Source organism: Mus pahari, chromosome 13 (genome assembly GCF_900095145.1).
Source record: "Mus pahari chromosome 13, PAHARI_EIJ_v1.1, whole genome shotgun sequence".
In the NCBI taxonomy this organism is placed as follows: Eukaryota; Metazoa; Chordata; class Mammalia; order Rodentia; family Muridae; genus Mus; species Mus pahari.
Window position 1 is genome coordinate 71,553,718 of NC_034602.1, and position 20,515 is coordinate 71,574,232.

The 20,515-nt window shown below is 35.8% G+C and overlaps 1 protein-coding gene across 22 annotated transcripts in view; it reads left to right on the top strand.

Moving 5' to 3' along the window:
• Adgrl3 (adhesion G protein-coupled receptor L3) overlaps nt 1-20,515 on the top strand; it is a 777,100-nt gene that overhangs the window by 698,793 nt on the left and 57,792 nt on the right. For 15 of the 22 annotated variants that reach the window (XM_029545394.1, XM_029545383.1, XM_029545393.1 and 12 more), the window contains 3 exons: nt 8,139-8,165; nt 10,849-11,017; nt 16,781-16,906. In XM_029545394.1, the coding sequence (XP_029401254.1) occupies nt 8,139-8,165; nt 10,849-11,017; nt 16,781-16,906 (322 nt within the window). The remainder of the gene's footprint in view (nt 1-8,138; nt 8,166-10,848; nt 11,018-16,780; nt 16,907-20,515) is intronic. The other 7 variants (XM_029545381.1, XM_021210830.2, XM_029545388.1 and 4 more) reach the window with 1 other exon arrangement.

Genomic DNA, 20,515 nt, shown 5'->3' on the forward strand with positions numbered 1-20,515 from the left:
AGAAGAAGAAGAAGAAGAAGAAGAAGAAGAAGAAGAAGAAGAAGAAGAAGAAGAAGAAGAAGAAGAAGAAGAAGAAGAAGAAGAAGAAGAAGAAGAGGAAGAAGAAGAAAAGATTTATTAGAGGAGAAGGAAAGAAGAGCAACACCCAAAACATTTTGAATCATTAAAGCCTACTCTCTGTGACACACTTTTTCCATACCTCTTAATCCTTCCCAAACAGTTCAATCAACTAAAGATCAAGTATTCAAATATATGAGTCTATGAGAGGTGTTGTTATCCAGCGACCACATATGTTCCAAGCCTTTTTAAACAAACATTTGTCTAATATATATATGATTAATGCATGCATGCTTAGAATCAGAATCCATAATTGTTTTCATATTATTTATTCTTTGAAAAATACTCATTAAGGTAATTCTGTTCATGCACATGCTTTGTCATGTTTTTGTTTTTTTTCCCAGTTGTCCTCTATTTTCTTGATGTATATCACAGGCCTTGCCTTTCTGAGAAGTAACTGAAGTCATAGAGTCCAAACAGCACCAGCGCTCTGTGGATTGTTTGACAACTAGATTCAGTTCAAGATATTTATGACATTCCTTAAGCATTACTTAGCCCTTCACTGATTGCCTTTATTCCAGTATTTAAAAGCTGAGAATCAGTCTCCGATTCACAAACCCTTGCACTCAGTCAGTGGTATTGCCAATCTCTACACATCCTCAATTTTTAGGCTAAAATTTTGAGTGCTCTGAAGTATTAAAGGATGGTCTCTTTGAGGAGGCATTTTGTTTAAAATACATTAAAGTTCCCATATCATCTTGAGATCCATGTTTTATGGATACATGCATTCATTCAGTACACTCCATACGCCGGGAGCTGACGTTTGAGAAAACCAGTTTGAAGGATGATATTAGTAAGCTCATGATTATGCACTATACCTTGAGATGAAGTTATTTTTCTCATCTCCCCTCCAAATAATTAGGATTATATCGGATATGGGAGCAGCAATGGCTATCTGAAGATGTACAAGAAATCCTGAGCAACTTCCCACGGGGGAAATCTCTCCTTAATAATGAAATCGTAAAAATTATCATCTTCTTTGTCCTTTACATAGACCGTGGACTCAGACTGCTTTTCTATTTCACAGGAAGCGTGCCACTGGACTAGAAAGCTGCGTAGTCTGAATCTAAATTGGTTACTCATAGAACTGTGGTTTTTTTTATCCCAAAAGAGTGAAGTGTGAGGTTTTAAGAAAAATGAAAAAATATCAGAGAATATTTGCAATTAAACACCATTTGTTCCCCAGATCAGTCCAATCAAATACTTTACATGCCTCAATGTATGAAATAGATTCTACTTATAATCTTAATTGTCCACTAATTTATTCAGTACACACATGTGTGCTCTAAAGATTGGATCCAGGTACTTCTACATGCAGAACATACACTGATCTAATCCTAACCCCTCGAGGAGTTTAAAGTTTACATCCTCTGCAGGTCATTTCATAGAAGATTAATAAGAAAAGGATGTGACTCTAGAGCTTTTAACTCAGATACTAAATAAGTGGGTTGTTAAAGTGGACATGTGGATAACCGGAGATAATACATTTTGTGGTGGGACAAATATTTTTCCCCAAGTAACCTACAAGATATTGCAGTTGTAAATGTTGTATGAACCCTTAGACTGGTGAGACTAAAATTTCACTTTGGGATCCACACTGCATAAATCCAGTAACCTTTTTGTGTTTGTGTTTAGTATTACAGATGCCTGACTTGCTCTCAGTATTGATTTAATATTCCTTGGATTGGCAAATTAATAACCTCAAATGGCTTCCTGAACTTACATATTAGGTCCTGTGTATTTGAAGTAAATACTTTCCCCTAAGCAGAAATAATAGGCAGATCTAAACACTTTGAGTTTCTTATTCTCCTGTTTTTTTTTTTTTTTTCCATTGTGGTTTACAATAGCAATGTTAGTTTTCAAATCATATTTTTCCTATGCATACTTGAAAAGTATGCAATATATATGTAACTTAAAGGGAAAGGCTATTTGTATAAAAACCACTCTATTTGTATTTAAGTATGCAGACGGTATAGCAGAGTGGCAGCCTTCTTGATCTACTCAGTCCACACTTGGACATTTCCTAATCTAATTTTCTCTTGGCTTACTCCCAGTGGGTGTTGAGTTTTTCCATCTCACAGTTATATGATTTGTTTTTTTCTTTTCTTTTTTTAATAGTCTGTCATCAAAGTCTGTGGTACTTTTTTTGTTCACATATTGTTAAATTGGGCATTCTATTGATGTAGTTCATTTTGCTCTCTTCTTGGTAAATTCCATGGGAATGCAGCTTTTTTTGTGACCCTAATAATTCAGTACCAATAAAATCTGTAGTTAAAACAAAATCATTTTTGTTAATAATAGTTTCTGTGTTTATGTTATACATACTTAATATTTTATAAGAATTTTTAATGTGTCTAATGCTTAGTGATTTAAATATATGGATATAAAAGAATAATTATCTTTATTTTACTCAGATTTCTGGATTAAACTGTAAACACCTTTTCCTTTTAACCTTCTGGTAGTTGTATACACGATGATAATAGACTCTAGTTTTATAAATTCGGCTGGTGCTGTCCCACTAACACAAAACACATTTGAAAAAGAAATACAGATAATCTGGGGCTTCTATGATACCTAATCAGTTAATCAAGCACTTTCCATGCTATTGTGGTATAAGTATAAAAATGCAAAAGGTTTGCTCACACATTATTACTAGTACAATCACTCAAAAAATTTAAGTAAAAAGAATTTTGTATTTCTTTGCTGAAGTTAGTCTTTTATCCAAGAAAGCAAATCTACTGTATTCTAAAGCTGGAACTGTCAGGAGACTAGTCAGGCTGGCAACAGTTCTCTTGCTCCATTAAACATACATTTCACACAACGAACACAAAAGCTAACCAACGGATTGATACATTCCAAAGTGTACTGGCCTCCAAGCCGATGGGATTAGCAGGTTGGCCTGCATCCTTCCTTTTCTATTACTTACTGAGACTTATCAATGAGCAGATCTTTGGACTTGAGGATTAACTTTGCGAACACATTTCTCATTACTTCATCTTTCCTCACACCTCCCTTTACTCAGCATAAAAAAAATATTTAGCCCTTTCCAAAGATGTATGTCTCCAAAAGGAATCTATAATAGCAGGGGATATTTTTAACTCTTTTAATAATTTATTTCAGCTATATCTTTAATTTCCAAGTAGAATTTCTCTCAAAAGCGCATGCCCAGAATTAATTTCAGCACATCAATAATTCTTGAACAAAGAGAATGGTTATCTTGGAACTAACTGGATTTGCTCATGTCTGTATTTATTCATCATCTTTCTATATTGACTTATTACATCATTTTGTTTGTTTATAAGTTAGACTCCAGAGAACTCAATAACCCTATTAAAAAATGTGGTACAAAATTCAACAAAGGATTCTCAACTGAGGAATACTGAATGGCTGAGAAGCACCTAAAAAATTGTTCAACATCCTTAGTGATCAGGGAAATGCAAATCAAAACAGCCCTGTGATTCCACCTCAAACCAGTCTAAATGGCTGTATTGGCTAGCTTTGTGTCAACTTGACACAGCTGGAGTTATCACAGAGAAAGGAGCTTTAGTTGGGGAAATGCACCCATGAGATCCAGCTGTGGGGCATTTCTTCAATTAGTGATCAAGGGGGAGAGGCCCCTTGTGGGTGGGACCATCTCTGGACTTGTAGTCTTGGATTCTATAAGAGAGCAGGCTGAACAAGCCAGGGGAAGCAAGCCAGTAAAAATCATCCCTCCATGGCCTCTGCATTAGCTCCTGCTTTCTGACCTGCTTGAGTTCCAGTCCTGCATCCTTGGTGATCAACAGCAGTATGGAAATATAAGCCGAATAAACCCTTTCCTCCCCAACTTGCTTCTTGGTCATGATGTTTGTGCAGGAATAAAAATCCTGACTAAGACAATGGCTAAGATCAAAAACTCAGGTGACAGCAGATGCTGGCGAGGATGTGGAGAAAGAGGAACACTCCTCCATTGCTGGTGGGATTACAAGTTGGTACAACCACTCTGGAAATCAGTTTGGTGGTTCCTCAGAAAATTGGACATAGTACTACTGGAGGATCCAACAATACCTCTCCTGGGCATATACCCAGAAGATCTTCCAACTAGTAATAAGGACACATGTTGCACTATGTTCTAGCAGCCTTATTTATAATAGCCAGAAACTGGAAAGAACCCAGATGTCCTTCTGCAAAGGAATGGATACAGAAACTGTGGTACATTTACACAATGGAGTACTACTCAGCTATTAAAGACAATGAATTTATGAAATTCCTAGACAAATGGATGGATTTGGAGGATATTATTCTGAGTGAGGTAATCCCATCACAAAAGAATACACATGGCATGCACTCACTGATAAGTGGATATTAGCCCAGAAGCTCAGAATACTCAAGATACAATTCACAAAACACATGAAAATCAAGAAGAAGGAAGACAAAAGTGTGAATACTTCAATCCTTCTGAGAAGGGGGAACAAAATACCCATGGAAGAAGTTTCAGAGACAAAGTGTGAAGCTGAGACTGAAGAAATGACTATCCAGAGACTGGCCCACCTGCGTATCCATCCCATATACAACCACCAAACCCAGACACTATTGCAGATGCCAACAAGAGCTTGCTGATGGGAGCCTGGTATAGCTGTCTCCAGAGAGGCTATGCCAGTGCCTGACAAATACAGAAATGGATGCTCACAGCCATCCATTGTACAGAACACAGGGTCTCCAATGAAGGAGCTAGAGAAAAGACCCAAGGAGCTGAAGGGGTTTGCATACTGATAGGAGGAACAACATTATGAACTAACCAGTACCTCCAGAACTCCCTGGGACTAAAGTGCCAACCAAAGAAGACACATGGTGGAACTCATGGCTGTCGCTGCATATGTAGCAGAGGATGGCCTAGTCGGTCATCAATGGGAGGAGAGGTCCTTGGTCCTGTGAAGTTTCTATGCCCCAGTATAGGGGTATGCCAAGGCCAGGAAGCAGGAGTGGGTGGGTTGGTGAGCTGGGGGAGGGGAGAGGAAAGGGGGTTTTGAGAGGGGAAACTAGGAAATGGGATAACATTTGAAATGTAAATAAAAAATATCCAATAAAAAAAAGAAAAAATATAAGTTACTGTTTTGATTTAAAAAACACTCTCTAAAATTTATATTCAGTTAACTGTTCATAAAGTTATACATTTATAGCTTTTTATGTGGTTTGTGATTTTTTTCAGTGATATGCATAATTTTCAAGTGACAGAGATAAGTGAACATTTTCCTCTAGACAATAGTGCCAACTTTTGTGTAAATTTTATACTATTTAAATAAAAATTTAAGCATCAATAAGAACAAAATAGAAAGTTTTCCTAAAGAAAAACATAAAAATAGGGATTATCTTCCATTTGTCTTTAAAGTTAGATATAGTATAGTATATTTTCCTTTTTTGTTGATATTTATATCAATACATTTACATAATTTAAGAGACAACACATGAGGATCTGTTAATCTCCACCGAGAACATTGCATAGCTGAATATCTGTAATGCCATAAAATCTCAAAATAATCGCAATGAAATCTGAGTCTACCGTGGGACTAGTTTTCATCTATGGTAGAAAGCCACAATGAAAATTATTCAGTGTTATAGATGTATTTGGTAAATATGCTTTAAAAATGAAAATAAGGAAAAGAAAGTCTATATACCTTTGCTGGGCTTAGTGATGGCAACATTGGTACTTGTTTCTTTTGGACTTGGAGAGAGATAGTAATCTTAAATTCTGTATGCTAATGTAATGTTTGGCAAACATGCTGGAACTTATTAACATAGGCAATGTGCAGTCATCTGTAGATTTATAATCATTGTATGTTCATTATGTCCTGCTACAGTAAAATACAAAACTCAGAAATATTTTGTTTTGTGTCTCACTATGAATTTCTATGTTAAATATGAGCTTAGAATTATAAAAGATGCAAAAATTACATGGTTGGTAAGCCACTGTAAAAGTATACCAAAATCCAGTGGCGTAAACTGTTGTCAAGGAGAGTCTAGGGACAGGTGGCCTAAGTCTCATCCATCAGCTCAGCCACCATTAGTACCAACCAGTGTCCAAATTGGCATCTGAGGCTCTATTGTCTCTTTCTCCAAGTCAAAGGGAGAACAAATGGTAGATCGAGCCCCAGTACAATCCCTTAATTGATAAGACCTAGAAATGTCACACTCACTTCCATTCACATCCCAGTGAACACTGCTCAGCATACGTCTGCAGTGACTGAGTGAAGCTGGTTTTAGCAGACTCTGCTTGGTGGAGCAGCTGATAACGGTATCACATTGCTTTAGAAATCTGATGCTGATTTCTCTTGTGACATTTCTTATTTAAGGTAAATTGTGACATGATAGTCGACATACTGCAACCAGGCTAGTTTAATTTTTGAAATATTTGTAAACCTTGATTCAGTTTTGTAAAGTGTTTTTGCTTGACGCTCTATGTGATAGTGGTTGCATATATCTGCTTGACATTATTCTGGGTTAATTAGTGTAGAATGTATTTCTAATCCTGAACTTGGCATCATAGGTGAAGTATACTGACGCAAATGGTATTGATATAACAATAAATATTACAATTGTGTTTTATAGCTTATATAAAGGTACATGATTTTCTATCTGGGTACATTATAGCAAACATAATCTACTGTTAGACCTTCCTTTATCTTCACATTTTCATGGCATAATTTAAACATCCTTTGCAATTATATTGATTGGCCTAAAATGTTCTTAAACCTGTCCTACTTCAGCATTATCCAATAGAACTTTTCTGTGATGATGGAATATTCTGGAACTGTATCACCTAGTATCATATCACCACCTATGTGAGGTTTCTGGATCATTTGCATTATGACTGATGTGACATAGAAATGGAATTTTAATTCTTATTCTGCTTTGATGTATTTAAATAGCCAGTTGCGATTAGCACTCACTACATGGAGTACATAAATCCATTCACTCCCTGCTCCATCTACTGATTTATTTCAGCTGCATCTCTTTCTTTGCATCATATTACTTCCTAAACATCTTCTCGGGCATTTAACTACTCAATATTTATGTATTGAGTATTTTCTCTTTTGGGTAAGAAATTTTTATTTTGTTTGCACTTAGCTTTAGACAGTCTAGCAATGACAAAAATACTTTATTGCTCAGACCAAAAATAATTGTATTTTTTACATGAATAATGCCGAGTATACTTAGAGTCTAGTTATGACCACTTTATAGATGCATAAAATGACACACCACAAGTTAATTGGCTTTTGCCTGACATCAAATATCCAGTAAATGATGGCGCTGGGATGTATGTAAACCTGAGACAGGCGGCTTCACATACGAGGCTCTCATTCCAGTATTTACCATCTCATCATTCTGGAGAGTGGGTTTTTATGAGTGGTTCTCTTCATTCAAAACTCATCACAGATGGGCCTTTTTGAGAACATCATTTGTGTATTCATAATGCAGGAAAATATATTGCTTTTGGCAAGAAGAAAGGGGGAAAGGGAGCTGTAGTGATCAGATTTAACTCAGGTTAATCATCATCTCTGTGTTAAAATTACTTAGAGGCATATTGTTCATAATTAAGTCATCTTACTCACTAATATTATAGAAGGAGAGATACCTTTACGTGACATAACATCTATCATTTTAAGCATGCCCCCAAGTCTTATTTTTCAGATTGCTCATAAAATTTCTCATTCTCTAGAGAAATGTGATCTCTAAGAAATAAATGTCTCTGTCAAGTCTAAAGTAATATGAGCACATGATGAAAAAAATGGAATTGCTGAGTCTCAGATGGGATATTGCAGTATTATAAAATTGATTTTATTCCCTGGTATTTAAGTTCTCATGGTCATTTTAGGATTTGCCTTCTGGATATAAAGGGAAGGTTATAATACCTTTTAGGGAGGTGGGAAATAAAGGGCTTTGGTCAGGAAACACGAGAATACTTTTTTTTTTCCCCACAGGAAATTCTTTATCATAAAATGCTAATGTTGGTGTTCTTGTCTTTATGTCTATGCATTCTTTAGCTATGAGGATAACAGACCCTTCATCAAGTAAGAATGACCTGAATGGCTGATAAATTGCATTTATCAGTGTGGTCCCATGAACCAGCTGTCAGATTAGTACTGAAAAACCACTAGAGCTTCTGTCATTCACATTGAGGCAGAAGAGCAAACTGTGCAGGAGACACTGGCATACAGCGTACATGCAGAACACCGCAAGTGTATTGCCAGAAAGGAAAAAGAATCCTACCTCATCTCTGTTGATGGGATATCTGTCACTTGATGATAGTGCCTCAGTGCCAGCACTTCTCTGTGGTACAGACTTGTCTTTCATGGACATCTCCTCTGATAGTGATGTTCTTTCATGCTGCGTATATTCAAATTTCGGTTGTTCCTTCAGCAATCATTCATATTAAAGTATTTTGTGACTTTAGTCGTGTACCTTTATACCACTGATATGAATACGAAACCACCCCGTTACAATCAGTATTAATGAATACCTGTATTAGCTATATCTAAAAAAAAAAAGGGAGAAAGGAACTTTTAAAGATTCAGTTTTACATATGCAAACTTTTCCCTTTGAAATCTGACACCTGAATCGTAATAAATATTCCCATTGCTTATGCAAACATTGAAATTTTTTGAAATAAAGTGACAAGTCTGTACCAGTCTAACAAGTGGAGAGATAATGGTAACGATTGGGTTTTTACTTAAAATATTCAAACTGATTTGTCCTGCAAGGACCAACTAAGACTGGCCACCTGTGGGCCACATTGCTGTAGACTTTCAGTTTGTTCTTCTGGTGAAGAGTCCTTTGTTTCCATTTCCTGACCCCATCACTCTTACTGCTTCATGCTTTTGCTTATTTTAGTCTTTGGAAATCAGAGCTCACTGCAGTTCTAGATCATTTAACCCTTCGATCCATTGTTTGCTTTCTACTGGATAATGGCTGACTTTAGTATTTTGTGACATCGTTGGGTCTCTAAATCTAAGTAGATACTTTCTCTGTATTTAATGATGATCCTTTCCATCTATTTTTCCCTTTTTTTTTCCGATATCTGTGAGAACCTGAGAGCTATTGTTTGTATGTTTCCACATTTTGGAATTCAGTTGTGAACTAAGTATTAACATGAAAGGTGTTTTCTAATTCATATAAGCAAATGTGCCAAGTGCAAGAGCAAACCTCCTTCATTCAACAATGTTGACGGTTTATAGAGCAAACCTGATTCATTTAGTGGACATCTGAATTTGAAATACAATGCCTGAATTGTGTGGAAGAGAAATAATAATATTTATAAACCATTTTAATATGCCTCTGGGACCACGTCTTAAAATCTATAAAAAAATTAAACTCAGATTATGGTGAATTATGTATTTTTCCCTCTTTGTTTTGCTGAGAATCAGTCCACCCAAATATTTCCTCCTTGGACAACAAAGATGAAAGATAATAGAGTACTGAAGAGAAATGTAAACTTGCTGTGTTCAGGGAAGGGATCCTGGGAATGTAAGGGGAGGGGCTATGAATGTGTAGAGATCTTGGATGTTCTCCGTCCTGTTCTCCATTCTACTTGCAACTAGAGAAGGATTCCATTTCCAGTTATTAGGGGCCCATATATCAGAATAGTTCATCTTATGTTTCCAGTAAATGTGTAGCATGACCTCAAATGTATGAGCTCCTGTCACCAATTTATTACCATTACAACATGGCATCTTGGAGGAAATGAAGCAAATGGAGTATAAAGGTGGCTGCTCACCTTTCCTGGTGTATGACTCCATGCATACCACTCCATCCCCATTCTCAGCTTCATCCTCTTCCCTGAGTTTGCACACACTTCTAAGAGAGGAAGACATCCTAAGCCTATTAGGATACTAAGGGCCTGATTTTGAAAACCTAGGCCAGCATGGTCTCGAAGACAGTACCCGAAGGCTAAAAGGTTGTGGCCACTAGAATGGAGCTTTCTCTTCTAACTTACTGTATCCTGTGATTGGCTGTTCCACGTGTCAGTCATCACCTTTCAGTAAATGCTTCCGCTGGGTGAGGTTAGCTCAAGCATGGCATCCCAGCCCTCACAGTGCGGAGTGGGCAGATCTCAGATTTCAAGTCCAGCCTGGTCTACAGAGCAAGTTGCAGGATAGTCAGGGCTACACAGAGACACCTTTTCACAAAACAAAACAAAACAAAACAAAACAAAACAAAACAAAACAAAACAAAACAAAACAAAACATTTCCAATACTGGTTGTTTCTAGTCAAAGTTGTTTTTTCCCACCCCAAATATATTAATTTTACTAGAAAAGAAAGGAACTTTGGGAAAAGCGGTATACAAATGTATTAGACGAAGCACTAAAAGATTGGTTGCACTCAAACAGATGTACCAAGTAGTCTGGTGAAGACTAACGGCTCTTTAAAGACTTTTTTTCCTTTCCCATTCACTGTAATTACATATCCATACCATTTGCATATGTATTGCAAACACATGAATAATTTATGGCACGAATCTGCTTTTGCTTAAATGAATTTCTGTGTTCATAACATTTTCATCCACGTATCTCCTCCCCTCAAGTTTGAACTTGTAGTCCCCATCAAAATCTTCAAGCTCTTACACAACTTGTCTCACATTTCTGTCAGTAAAACCTACCATGGCTGTTCTTCAGTGTCAGTAGCATTGATTAGGACAGTTTCATTCACCCAGGACTCATGGTTTGCTAACCCTGAATTTTCTCTTCTCTCCACAGGTCATGGGTGATAGGTGCGATAGCTCTGCTCTGCCTGTTAGGACTGACCTGGGCCTTTGGACTCATGTATATTAATGAAAGCACAGTCATCATGGCGTATCTCTTCACCATTTTCAATTCTCTACAGGGGATGTTTATATTCATTTTCCACTGTGTCCTACAGAAGAAGGTATGCTATAGTTTTTCCAGATCAGATGTCATGAATCTCATGATAGTAAAAGACGCCTACCGTATTCGCATGTAGCATTTGTATGATTTTTTTTAAAAAACAAATGAAATACATTACTCTACTTTCTCAAGAACAAACATATCTCTATAATTTACCTTTACTAGGAATGACACCATATACACAAAGTAAAAATATATGCAAGAAGATAAAAATATATGAGTTGAGAAAGCAGTTTTCAAATTACTGAAAACACATTTTATTATCTGCACAATGCTCAAAAAAGTATCTTCTTGCAGATTTTTGTGTATACCTACAGGGAGAAAAATGAAAGTTGTATTTTAGAAAGTAATTTCTCAAAGTAAATCTTGGAATAGGCTAATTTGCTGATTTCATGTATTGATAAGCAAATAAAATAATTCATTAAAAAAGTCACTTGTATCCCTATTCTGGTTTCCATAATTGAATTCTAGAATTAACCACCAGGGTCTAGCATCAAAGTCCCCAAAGGTTAAAAGAACAAGTCTTTCCATAAGAGTCTTCAAGCTCAAATCAAGTAAAATGTAAATATCTCCACCTGCCTGTTTAAAAATCTGGTTATCAAACTGATAATTTCCTGATATCCATCTTTCAGAATTAACCCTGGAATTATAAATAAAGCTACTTTTAGCAATTACATATTTTGTTTCATATACTAATTAAATATTTTGTTTCATATACTAATTAAATATTTTGTTTCATATACTAATTAAATATTTTGTGTCATACTTTTTAAGTCATAAGATTGACTTATACTATTACTATTCCAATACTTTTCAACTTTAGCCAGAAGTGCCTCTATAGGTTTTTTGGGTTTTGTTTTTAAACTTGGAACCTTAACCACATTGCCTGTGTTTCAATCCTTAGGACCTCTATTACCCCAGTTTCCTCATAGGTGACATTAATTATGAAATATTTAAAAAGGAGGCTCTAAAAGATGAAGGGAAAAATAATTCTTTAAATTAACAGAAAGTGACAGTAAGACTTTACTTTTGTTTTGGAAAACAGCAGAAATGAGGACTAATTTTCTCTTTAATCAAGACTAAAAATGAAAGTGCCATCTAAAATAGACATTAAGATTCATGTCCACTTCTTAAGAAGGACAAGAATAAAACAATTGTTACTGGGTTTCAATTTTAGCTGATAGTACACATCTACAATGTTTTCCTATGGTTACACATATGGGGTAGAGGAATAATGACCTGTCACTCACCTATTAGAAAGGTCACTTTCTAATAGGTCACTCACCTATTAGAAAGGATGAGTTTTATGCTGATGGAGTCAACTTCATCTCCAAGACAGGCTAGAATTGGATGAGTAAAGTCTGTCAAATGAGAATATTCTCAGAATTTCAGTAGTTCAACTCACTGACCCATTTGATGAAATACCCCACAAAGGCACTCAGCGAGAAAGGGCTTAGCAAGTCCTTGACACATAATTTGGTTATCATCATGGCTGATGATACCCAGCAGATAATTAGGGAAGGAAAGAGAATCTCATAGAAACCATCTGGAGGTGGCTTGTATCACTTCTACTCTCTTTCCATAAGACAGGACACCACAGATGGTACTCGTTAAACTTCTAGGGACACTGGGAAAGATAGTTTAGCTTGTAGAGAATATACCCAGAAGTAGAGCAACTGGGTATGGCCACCAGATAGTAATTAGCTGCACTTGATGGGTTTAAGGAGGAAGAGACAGGGAAATGGTAAGGAAAAAGATAGAAAGAGGTGTCAGAGGAATAGAATGAGAATCAAGACCACACATTAAATTAAAAGCAGGAGAACACTTGAAAGCATGATCATTAGCATTTTAATGGATGTGAGGGAAGTTGGGGAGGCTAAATTCTCTGAAAGATGTGTAAATTTGGAAAGAAGAACGCCACAATGGATTCTAAGAGAAACAGAAAAAACGGTCATCAAATCAGGAGGCTAAGGAGAAAGGTAGAAAATGTCCTTAGGAATCAGGGACCATGGAAAATAGTAACAGGATCTTGATGGATAGCAAATTGCAATTCATACTTACCTGTCATCTTTACTTCATACATTAGAAGAATTTGAAGACATAGATATTTTAAATATTAACGTTAATATAGAAACTACCTACTGAGCAGTAAAGCTAACTTTTATACTTTATAAACTCATTTGATTGTATTTTATTAGCAAATCTTTTTTTTATATCCCGCCCCCAGCAAATCTTTATAACATACTTATTACCTTTATTTTCTAACTTTACAAAAAGACATGACTGAAATAAATAAAAAATGTTTTTAACTAATGTACCTGAGAACCCATAGCCAAGTATAGAGTTCTAATTATAATTATCTTATCTAAATAATCAGATTTTAGATAATATGTATCAAACTAGCATGCTTTCCTTTAGACAGAACTCAGGAAATTAGGGCTACTGGAACAAATTCACTTAGCTTTTATATTCCAATAAACTGATTGTGATTATTATATCTTAAATGTGTAGGCTTAAAATGTAAAGAATATACATAGAAATGAGTCCTGTCTCAAAATCTTAGAAGTACTGACTTAGTCTGTGTTCTGTTGCTGTAACAGAATATGCAGCCTATATAATTATAAAGGACTGAGCTTTCTTTATTACTTCCTTCTGGAATTGAGGGGTTATACTTGTGTGTGGTCTTTTTTTCCTTTGTAAATGGTAGAAAGTGTCCTATGGCAAGCTAGAAGAAGCAACTAGTAGTCTTGCCCTTCTCTTCCCAGAGAGCAACTATTGTCACCCCAGGACCTCATTTAATCTCAATTACCTCTCAGAGAACCAACCTCCAATAACATTAACATGTTAATTTGGGGATTAAGTTTTCAACAGATGAACTTTCCAGGGGGCACATTTATACTAAAGTATTGGGTACTTAATGGATATATTTACTAATCCATGATTGGAAACAATGTATCTTCATGTTTATAATAAATTAGAATTTTTCTTTCAGTTTAAAGAAATGGTGGCATTTTTATTTAGTGCCAAGAGTGTATCTCAGCATTAGCAAGTGGAGAGATTTTCTTACAAAAAGTCAAAGGAAGGCTTTGCTTTTGTGGAAACATATTTAAAATTCTTTAAAATTTTTCAGAGTAAACTTTATCAATACAACTTTGATCTTGCAATTGCTTATGTACATTGGTTAAAAATAAATATATAATAACCAGTTTGGGATTTTATATTTAAAAAGTTAACTTTTTGATTGATTGAACTCTCAAATAGGAATTAAACTACTTGAGTTCAAATTCATTTTCTAATCTAGATTCTATACCCTCAGTGTTTCTAGGATTATTTATTATTATTTATTTGAGAGTTTGGAAAAAGTATTCCATTTGTAAGATCTATTCTCTTTCCTGTCATCTATACTCTAGATGGCATCACACTGAAATAAACTAGCATCCTCAGATGACATATATGACGTGGATTAGATGTTTCATGGACATGGCCCATGTTGATTATTTCCGATAAGATGTATGCTGACCATTTTAAATTATATCAGAGCTAAAAGGCATTGGCACATTGACTTCTGTGGCAGTGCAGCTGGCATGGGCCTTGCCATCACGGTTTCTCTAGGTCCGCTGGTTGTTTACAAAAACCAGTGCAGAATATTCCGTCTTTGTCTTAAAATGAAAATAGTTCACCATGAACTCCTATGGCTTGTCTGGCGGTGCTTCTTTGGTAACTAGAGAAGGAATACTTCTCCAAATTCTCTTTTCTCTCTTTTTCTTTCTATTACAATATTTGTTCCAATAAAAATAATTAGTATAAATTAATGGAAAAAAATCATTGACTAGGTGCACTGGACCCAGAAAGTGAGATTAGAAGACATCAGTACTTAAAGATGCTTCCGAATTTTAGGACAGATAGCCAAACTATTCTATAAAACTTATCTTTGTTTAAGAATTACTTTTAAGTCTTCTCAAGTCTTAATAAAATTGCCACATTATTATGAGAATAAGCAATGCCCAGCAGATATTGATTATTTAATAACCATTCTATAAAGATGTTTCTTCATTTATCATACATGGTTAGGACAGACTGCTGCCTTCTCTTTCTCAACCTTTTCTTTTCGACAGAATAATTCTAAGCTATCTTTTTAGAGCTTTCTCATAACTATCTTGATAAGCCTTGCTTGGGACCCACCACCCATGCCCTGCAGGGCCTCTTGTGTGGTGATTGATTTTACCCTGTCTCTGTCATTGTTCATTATTATTGAGTAGGTGAGAAGGCTGGTGTCGCACTAAGCAAGTGTTCCCACATCTAAGCTATGTCCTTTCCTTCGAGTATACGCCTGTTTGTACTAATTTTTTTTCTCCTTATTGTGACAAAATAAATGTCAAAGCACCATAAGGTAGAAGCACATATTTGGGCTCACAATTTGCGATGAGTAGCACTTCCGGAAGTAAAGGCATGATGCGAGTGGGCGGGAGTATAAGACACCTGGCCACACTACAACAAGTCCTCAGTTAGGAAGCAGAGTGATGCATGCTGGTGGGGTCAATATTTCATTCAGTCTGGTCTTCAGCCTGTGGTACGGTACTGTTTATCTTTAGCATGGCTCATCCCTCCTCATTTAAGCCTTTCAGGAAAAGGCTGCCAAGACACGCCCCTAGGTGTGTTCACTTGATTTTAAATCCAATTACATTGACGCTGAAGATGACCTTTATACCATTCTTACCACATATGAACGTTCAAACAAAATGGGCCTTCCCAAGAAACCAGAGTTTGTTGTGAAACAGTAGCGGGTGCAATATCACATCACTGTGGACACTTATGCGTGTACACTAAATATCATAAGGTATCCTTTGCTGTATTGGTTTTTTTTTTAGAGCTGGGGCTATGACTTCTTTTCATATAATTTATTCAGGTAAAACTGAAGTAATAAAAATTTTAAGCATGTCACAGATTTACCCCAAACTTCTTGATATTTTCCCAACATTGAAAACAATTTATGGCTGTTTATTGTTATTTTCCCAATACGTTTATATTATGGATTCATCTGGGAGTGGGTGGCATACACCTTAAATCCTACCACTTGGGAGACAAAGGCAGGCAGATCTATGAGTTTGAGGTCTATAAAGTGAGTTCCAGGAGTAGCTGTATTTGTGTAATTCTTAATACAATTTTTTTGGAAATATGTTAAAGTATTTTGAATTTTTACTCCAAGTATTCAAATTTTAACTTTAAAAGAAACACACAAGAAATATAGATTTAAAAGAAATGCTTAGTCCAGCACAGGTTTTTTTGTTTTTTGTTTTTTGTTTTCTCCTGTCTTTAAATATTAAATCGTGTCCCTTTCTCTTCTCTCTGGGCCCCTCATTTCTCTACCTCACTCTTTTCAGCTTTCTCACAGATTTCTATCTAAAGAACAGTACTGAAAATACCATTGAACCAATAGTTCACTATATATAAAATTAATAAAGCTAAAAACTATCTTGAACTTTCAAGTATCTGGTCTCTTTGAATTAAGAGGTAATATCCCCATGTATTACTGATGCCGTGGAAGTATGTGTATTTACAAAGGTTCCAGGAGTGTGAAATTTAAATTTGGCACCCGAATCTAACAATTTTGCACTGGGAAATAGATGATTAACCTTTTTTTGTTTGTTTGTTTCTGTGGTGCTCGGAAGCAATCATGTTCCTGCAAACAAACGTTACAAGTTATTCCTTACTTCCTAGCTGAAATGGACAAAACTCTAACAGAAGTTACTATTTCATTGGCTAGGTACGGAAAGAGTATGGTAAATGCCTCCGCACACATTGCTGTAGTGGGAAAAGCACGGAGAGTTCGATTGGCTCAGGGAAAACATCTGGTTCTCGAACTCCAGGACGGTACTCCACAGGCTCGCAGGTAAATAAAGACAAACTGGCTCCCTGAGCTGAAATCATTCTTTCCTGTGGTCAGTTTTGAGTTGCTGCTCTTTGTGATGACCCTTATCTCAAGTGTTTGCCACATCAAGGGTTTGGCTTTAGTGTGATTGGCAGGAAATACAGAATGTGGGTGGGGCTTATAAGGCTCCTCTCTGACTTTAGGGCTGTCCTGAGATGACACTTGATGGGAAAGGGAAATTCAGTTTGCTTCAAGGATAGCGCCTTTCTTGGATGTTGCACATCCATACTCCAGTAGATGGCCCAACACCCATTTAATGGATGGGCAGCCCTAATTAGACAAACAAAAAACCAAGGATATGAAGTCAGAAGGTCACATGTTGGAAAATCAAGAAGTTGGAGCAGGACGTGAGTAGAGAGTAGATCTAATCAAAATGCACTGTACACTTGCACAGAATTCTCAAAGGATAGATTAAAATGAAAGTTTCGCTTATGAGATGTACAGTCTAAAACGATTATTAATGATACAAGAATGACCTATTGAACTGAAACTGTATTCTCATATTTGAAAATTGATCCTCAAATTTCTTGGATGTTCAATAGATATAATTCTCAGTTACATACTGAACAAATATATAAATAATATATGGGAGTGGAAAGATGACTCAGCAGGTAAAAACACTGAATGCCTTTCCAGAGGACTCAGGTCTGATTCCCAACATCCACAAGTGGTTTACAGTCCCAAGACATCTAAAGCTCTCTTCTTACCCTTGCAGGCATGGTACACATGTGGTGTGCAGACATATATGTAGCCCAAACACTCATATCCATGAAGTAAAAATATTAAATAGAAGAGTAGCAAAATATGGCATGTTTAGTAAAAACTGTAGTTCCCACAGTGTTATGTGTTTAAAAATTGAAGTGCAGTGAAGAACACCAGGGAACTGTCATTGGTGCCAGTGATTGGTGCTGGTCTCCTCAGGCCAGTAGGAGACATTGCTAAACTGTCTCTGACCAAGAACACTTTCTAAGCTTTTAAGTAAAGTGTTTGCTGTCTCCTCAGAGCACAATGCGGGACTGTGTGGGTTTTAGTGAATTTGTGTCAAGACTGGCAGACTAATCTTCCATAGTTTAGTTGAAAATATGATTATGTCTAGACTGTCCTGAAGAAGGCTTAAATTAAGAAGGTAAGTACAGTTTAAATGAAGTTTTCACTTTTTTACCTTTTTTTGTACTGCTGCATGTCACACCAAGTCCGTTGTACATGCCAGATGAGCAGTGAGCAGTCCCTCCAAACTGCTGCCCCCAAAATGCCATGTATCATATATATATATATATATATATATATATATATATATATATATATATATATGATATATAACATATATATATGATATATATCATCATGATATATATTTATATATCAAATCTTTATAAATTAAGTCAACACAAACAATTATTTTTATATCTTAACAAAAATCAATTCTTTATACTTGTAAAAATACATTTGCAAGAGGAACATATCTGGTTATTTTAACCACATCAACTGATTATAGACCCACAGGCCTAGTTAGCATGGGAACTCATAAGTCAAAGTTGCCCATAAACACTATCTTTAAACGTAATGGACTTTTATTATGTTTTGCAAATAAGGCTATAATCCTATTATCAATCTAATGTAATGCCTACTTAATTTTAACAAGTATCCTATAACTTTCAAAGTGTATCAGACTATCTTAAATATCTTAATAACCACGAATCATAAGACTTAGTCCAAACATACAGAGTAATCACTAGCACTTTAAGTTTAATCTGTCACATTCATAACTCTCTGTGGTTTCAGAGTTTCACGGTAGGGTTGGAGGACATATTCACTTAGGTCGGCAGAGACCTGTGGGTTTGGACTAGTCAGTCTGTGTATCAGACACTTGAATTATAAGAATAAGGGTAAATCGGGATGATGCTGCAATCAAAGTCCCCATCGTTTTTGCAGTGATTATTTCTATCTGATAACTTCTGCTACACTTGCCTTTTGTAAGAGCAGTTTCATTAGCTTTTAAATAGAAGTGACTGAGTCTGCACATTGTCTGCTTGAATGGGCCTTGCCTGCCTTCCACATTAGTGTCTCGTTACCTGCAACTGTATAGCCCTTTGGTTGACAAATATCATTAGTGAAAATACAGTGTTTGAGAATTTCAGTTGGGTTACAACAGACTCATGGGATACTTTGTAATACCTTTGAAGAATGAGATTAGGCAATGCAGTTCAATAAAATGTTAGCTTTCATGGAAGAGAACACTGTAGTTTGAACATAAATCTTACCATATGCTAGCTATAGTAAAAAAATGAGTTTTTCTTATTGCTTCTTTCCTTTTATTTGATAGATAGGTCTTATTATGTGTTCCATAAATTGATACCCTATTTCCCCATCTTTCTAAGAGCTACCATTGCCAGCACTCACCCTTTCTTTTAGTCAGAACAAGGTTTAAATATGACTGACTCAGTTTTTCCATGTGTAAAATGGGAGCAAATTTAGTAAATTTCTTAGGTTGCTATGATTAAACTAATGTCTGCAAAACTTAGAACAGTTGGAGGTTCTCAATAAGTTGGTGGCTCCTGTCATTTATTAATGTTACTATTTTAGGGTAGAACACATATATGTCAAGCTGCATTTTTCTTCACCTTTGCAGTTTTTAGTGTAGTTCTATATTCTTTTTATATATCATATAATATCAATTTTTATTAATTGTGACAATAAAATCCTACATATATGTTAATTACATATACCATGTCAGATTAAAACCAATCACAACCACCACCACAATGACAACGACAACAACAACAACAACAAATAATGGTCAGAGAGAAGGCTCAGCACTTACTACTGTTCCAGAGAACCTGGTTTTGATGTACCCACATAGCATCTAAGAGCCGTCTCTAAAGATTGTCCCAGTGGATCTGATTCCTTCTCCTTACATCTATAGACACAGCATGTGGTACACTGACATTCATGCAGGTGAAACACCCGTAAAATAAAGGTTAATCAGCATAATTTTAAAAACAAATATGTTTCAAAATTAATTGTGACTTTTTGTATGAATTTGTTAAAATTTTCAGCATTGTAAAAGAAAAAGACGAAAAGATTCTGGCATGTGAATGAAAATATTACATCAGAGAACCTCTAAAATAATATCTGTAAATTATACTTTTGAATTTAGAAATACTGAGTATTTCTAATATACTGTCATAATTTTTTCAAATTCTGGGGATAAAATGACTAAAAGATAACTGATAATTTCCTGTATATTCTAGAACTTGAATTTATTTGAAAAGAACAAAAGAGACTAAAATCAGGTTTTGAAAGCTTCTGGAAAAAGAAGTAATGTGATATTGTGAAGAGCCCAGGTGACCCCACAGATTCAGTCATGGAGAAAGATTGCGCTTTTGTTTTTGGTTGGTTTTGGTTGGTTTGTTTTTGGAGGTTGATAGTCATGTCAACATCTGAAGAGCATTCTCAGTCAGAGAAGGGGTTTCAGGAAGCTACAGTTCAGGGAGAATGAAGACTTAGTATGACTCGCCTGAGGCCAAGAACACCAGCAAACTCAGGAGCAGAAGGGGGATCATGAGCTAA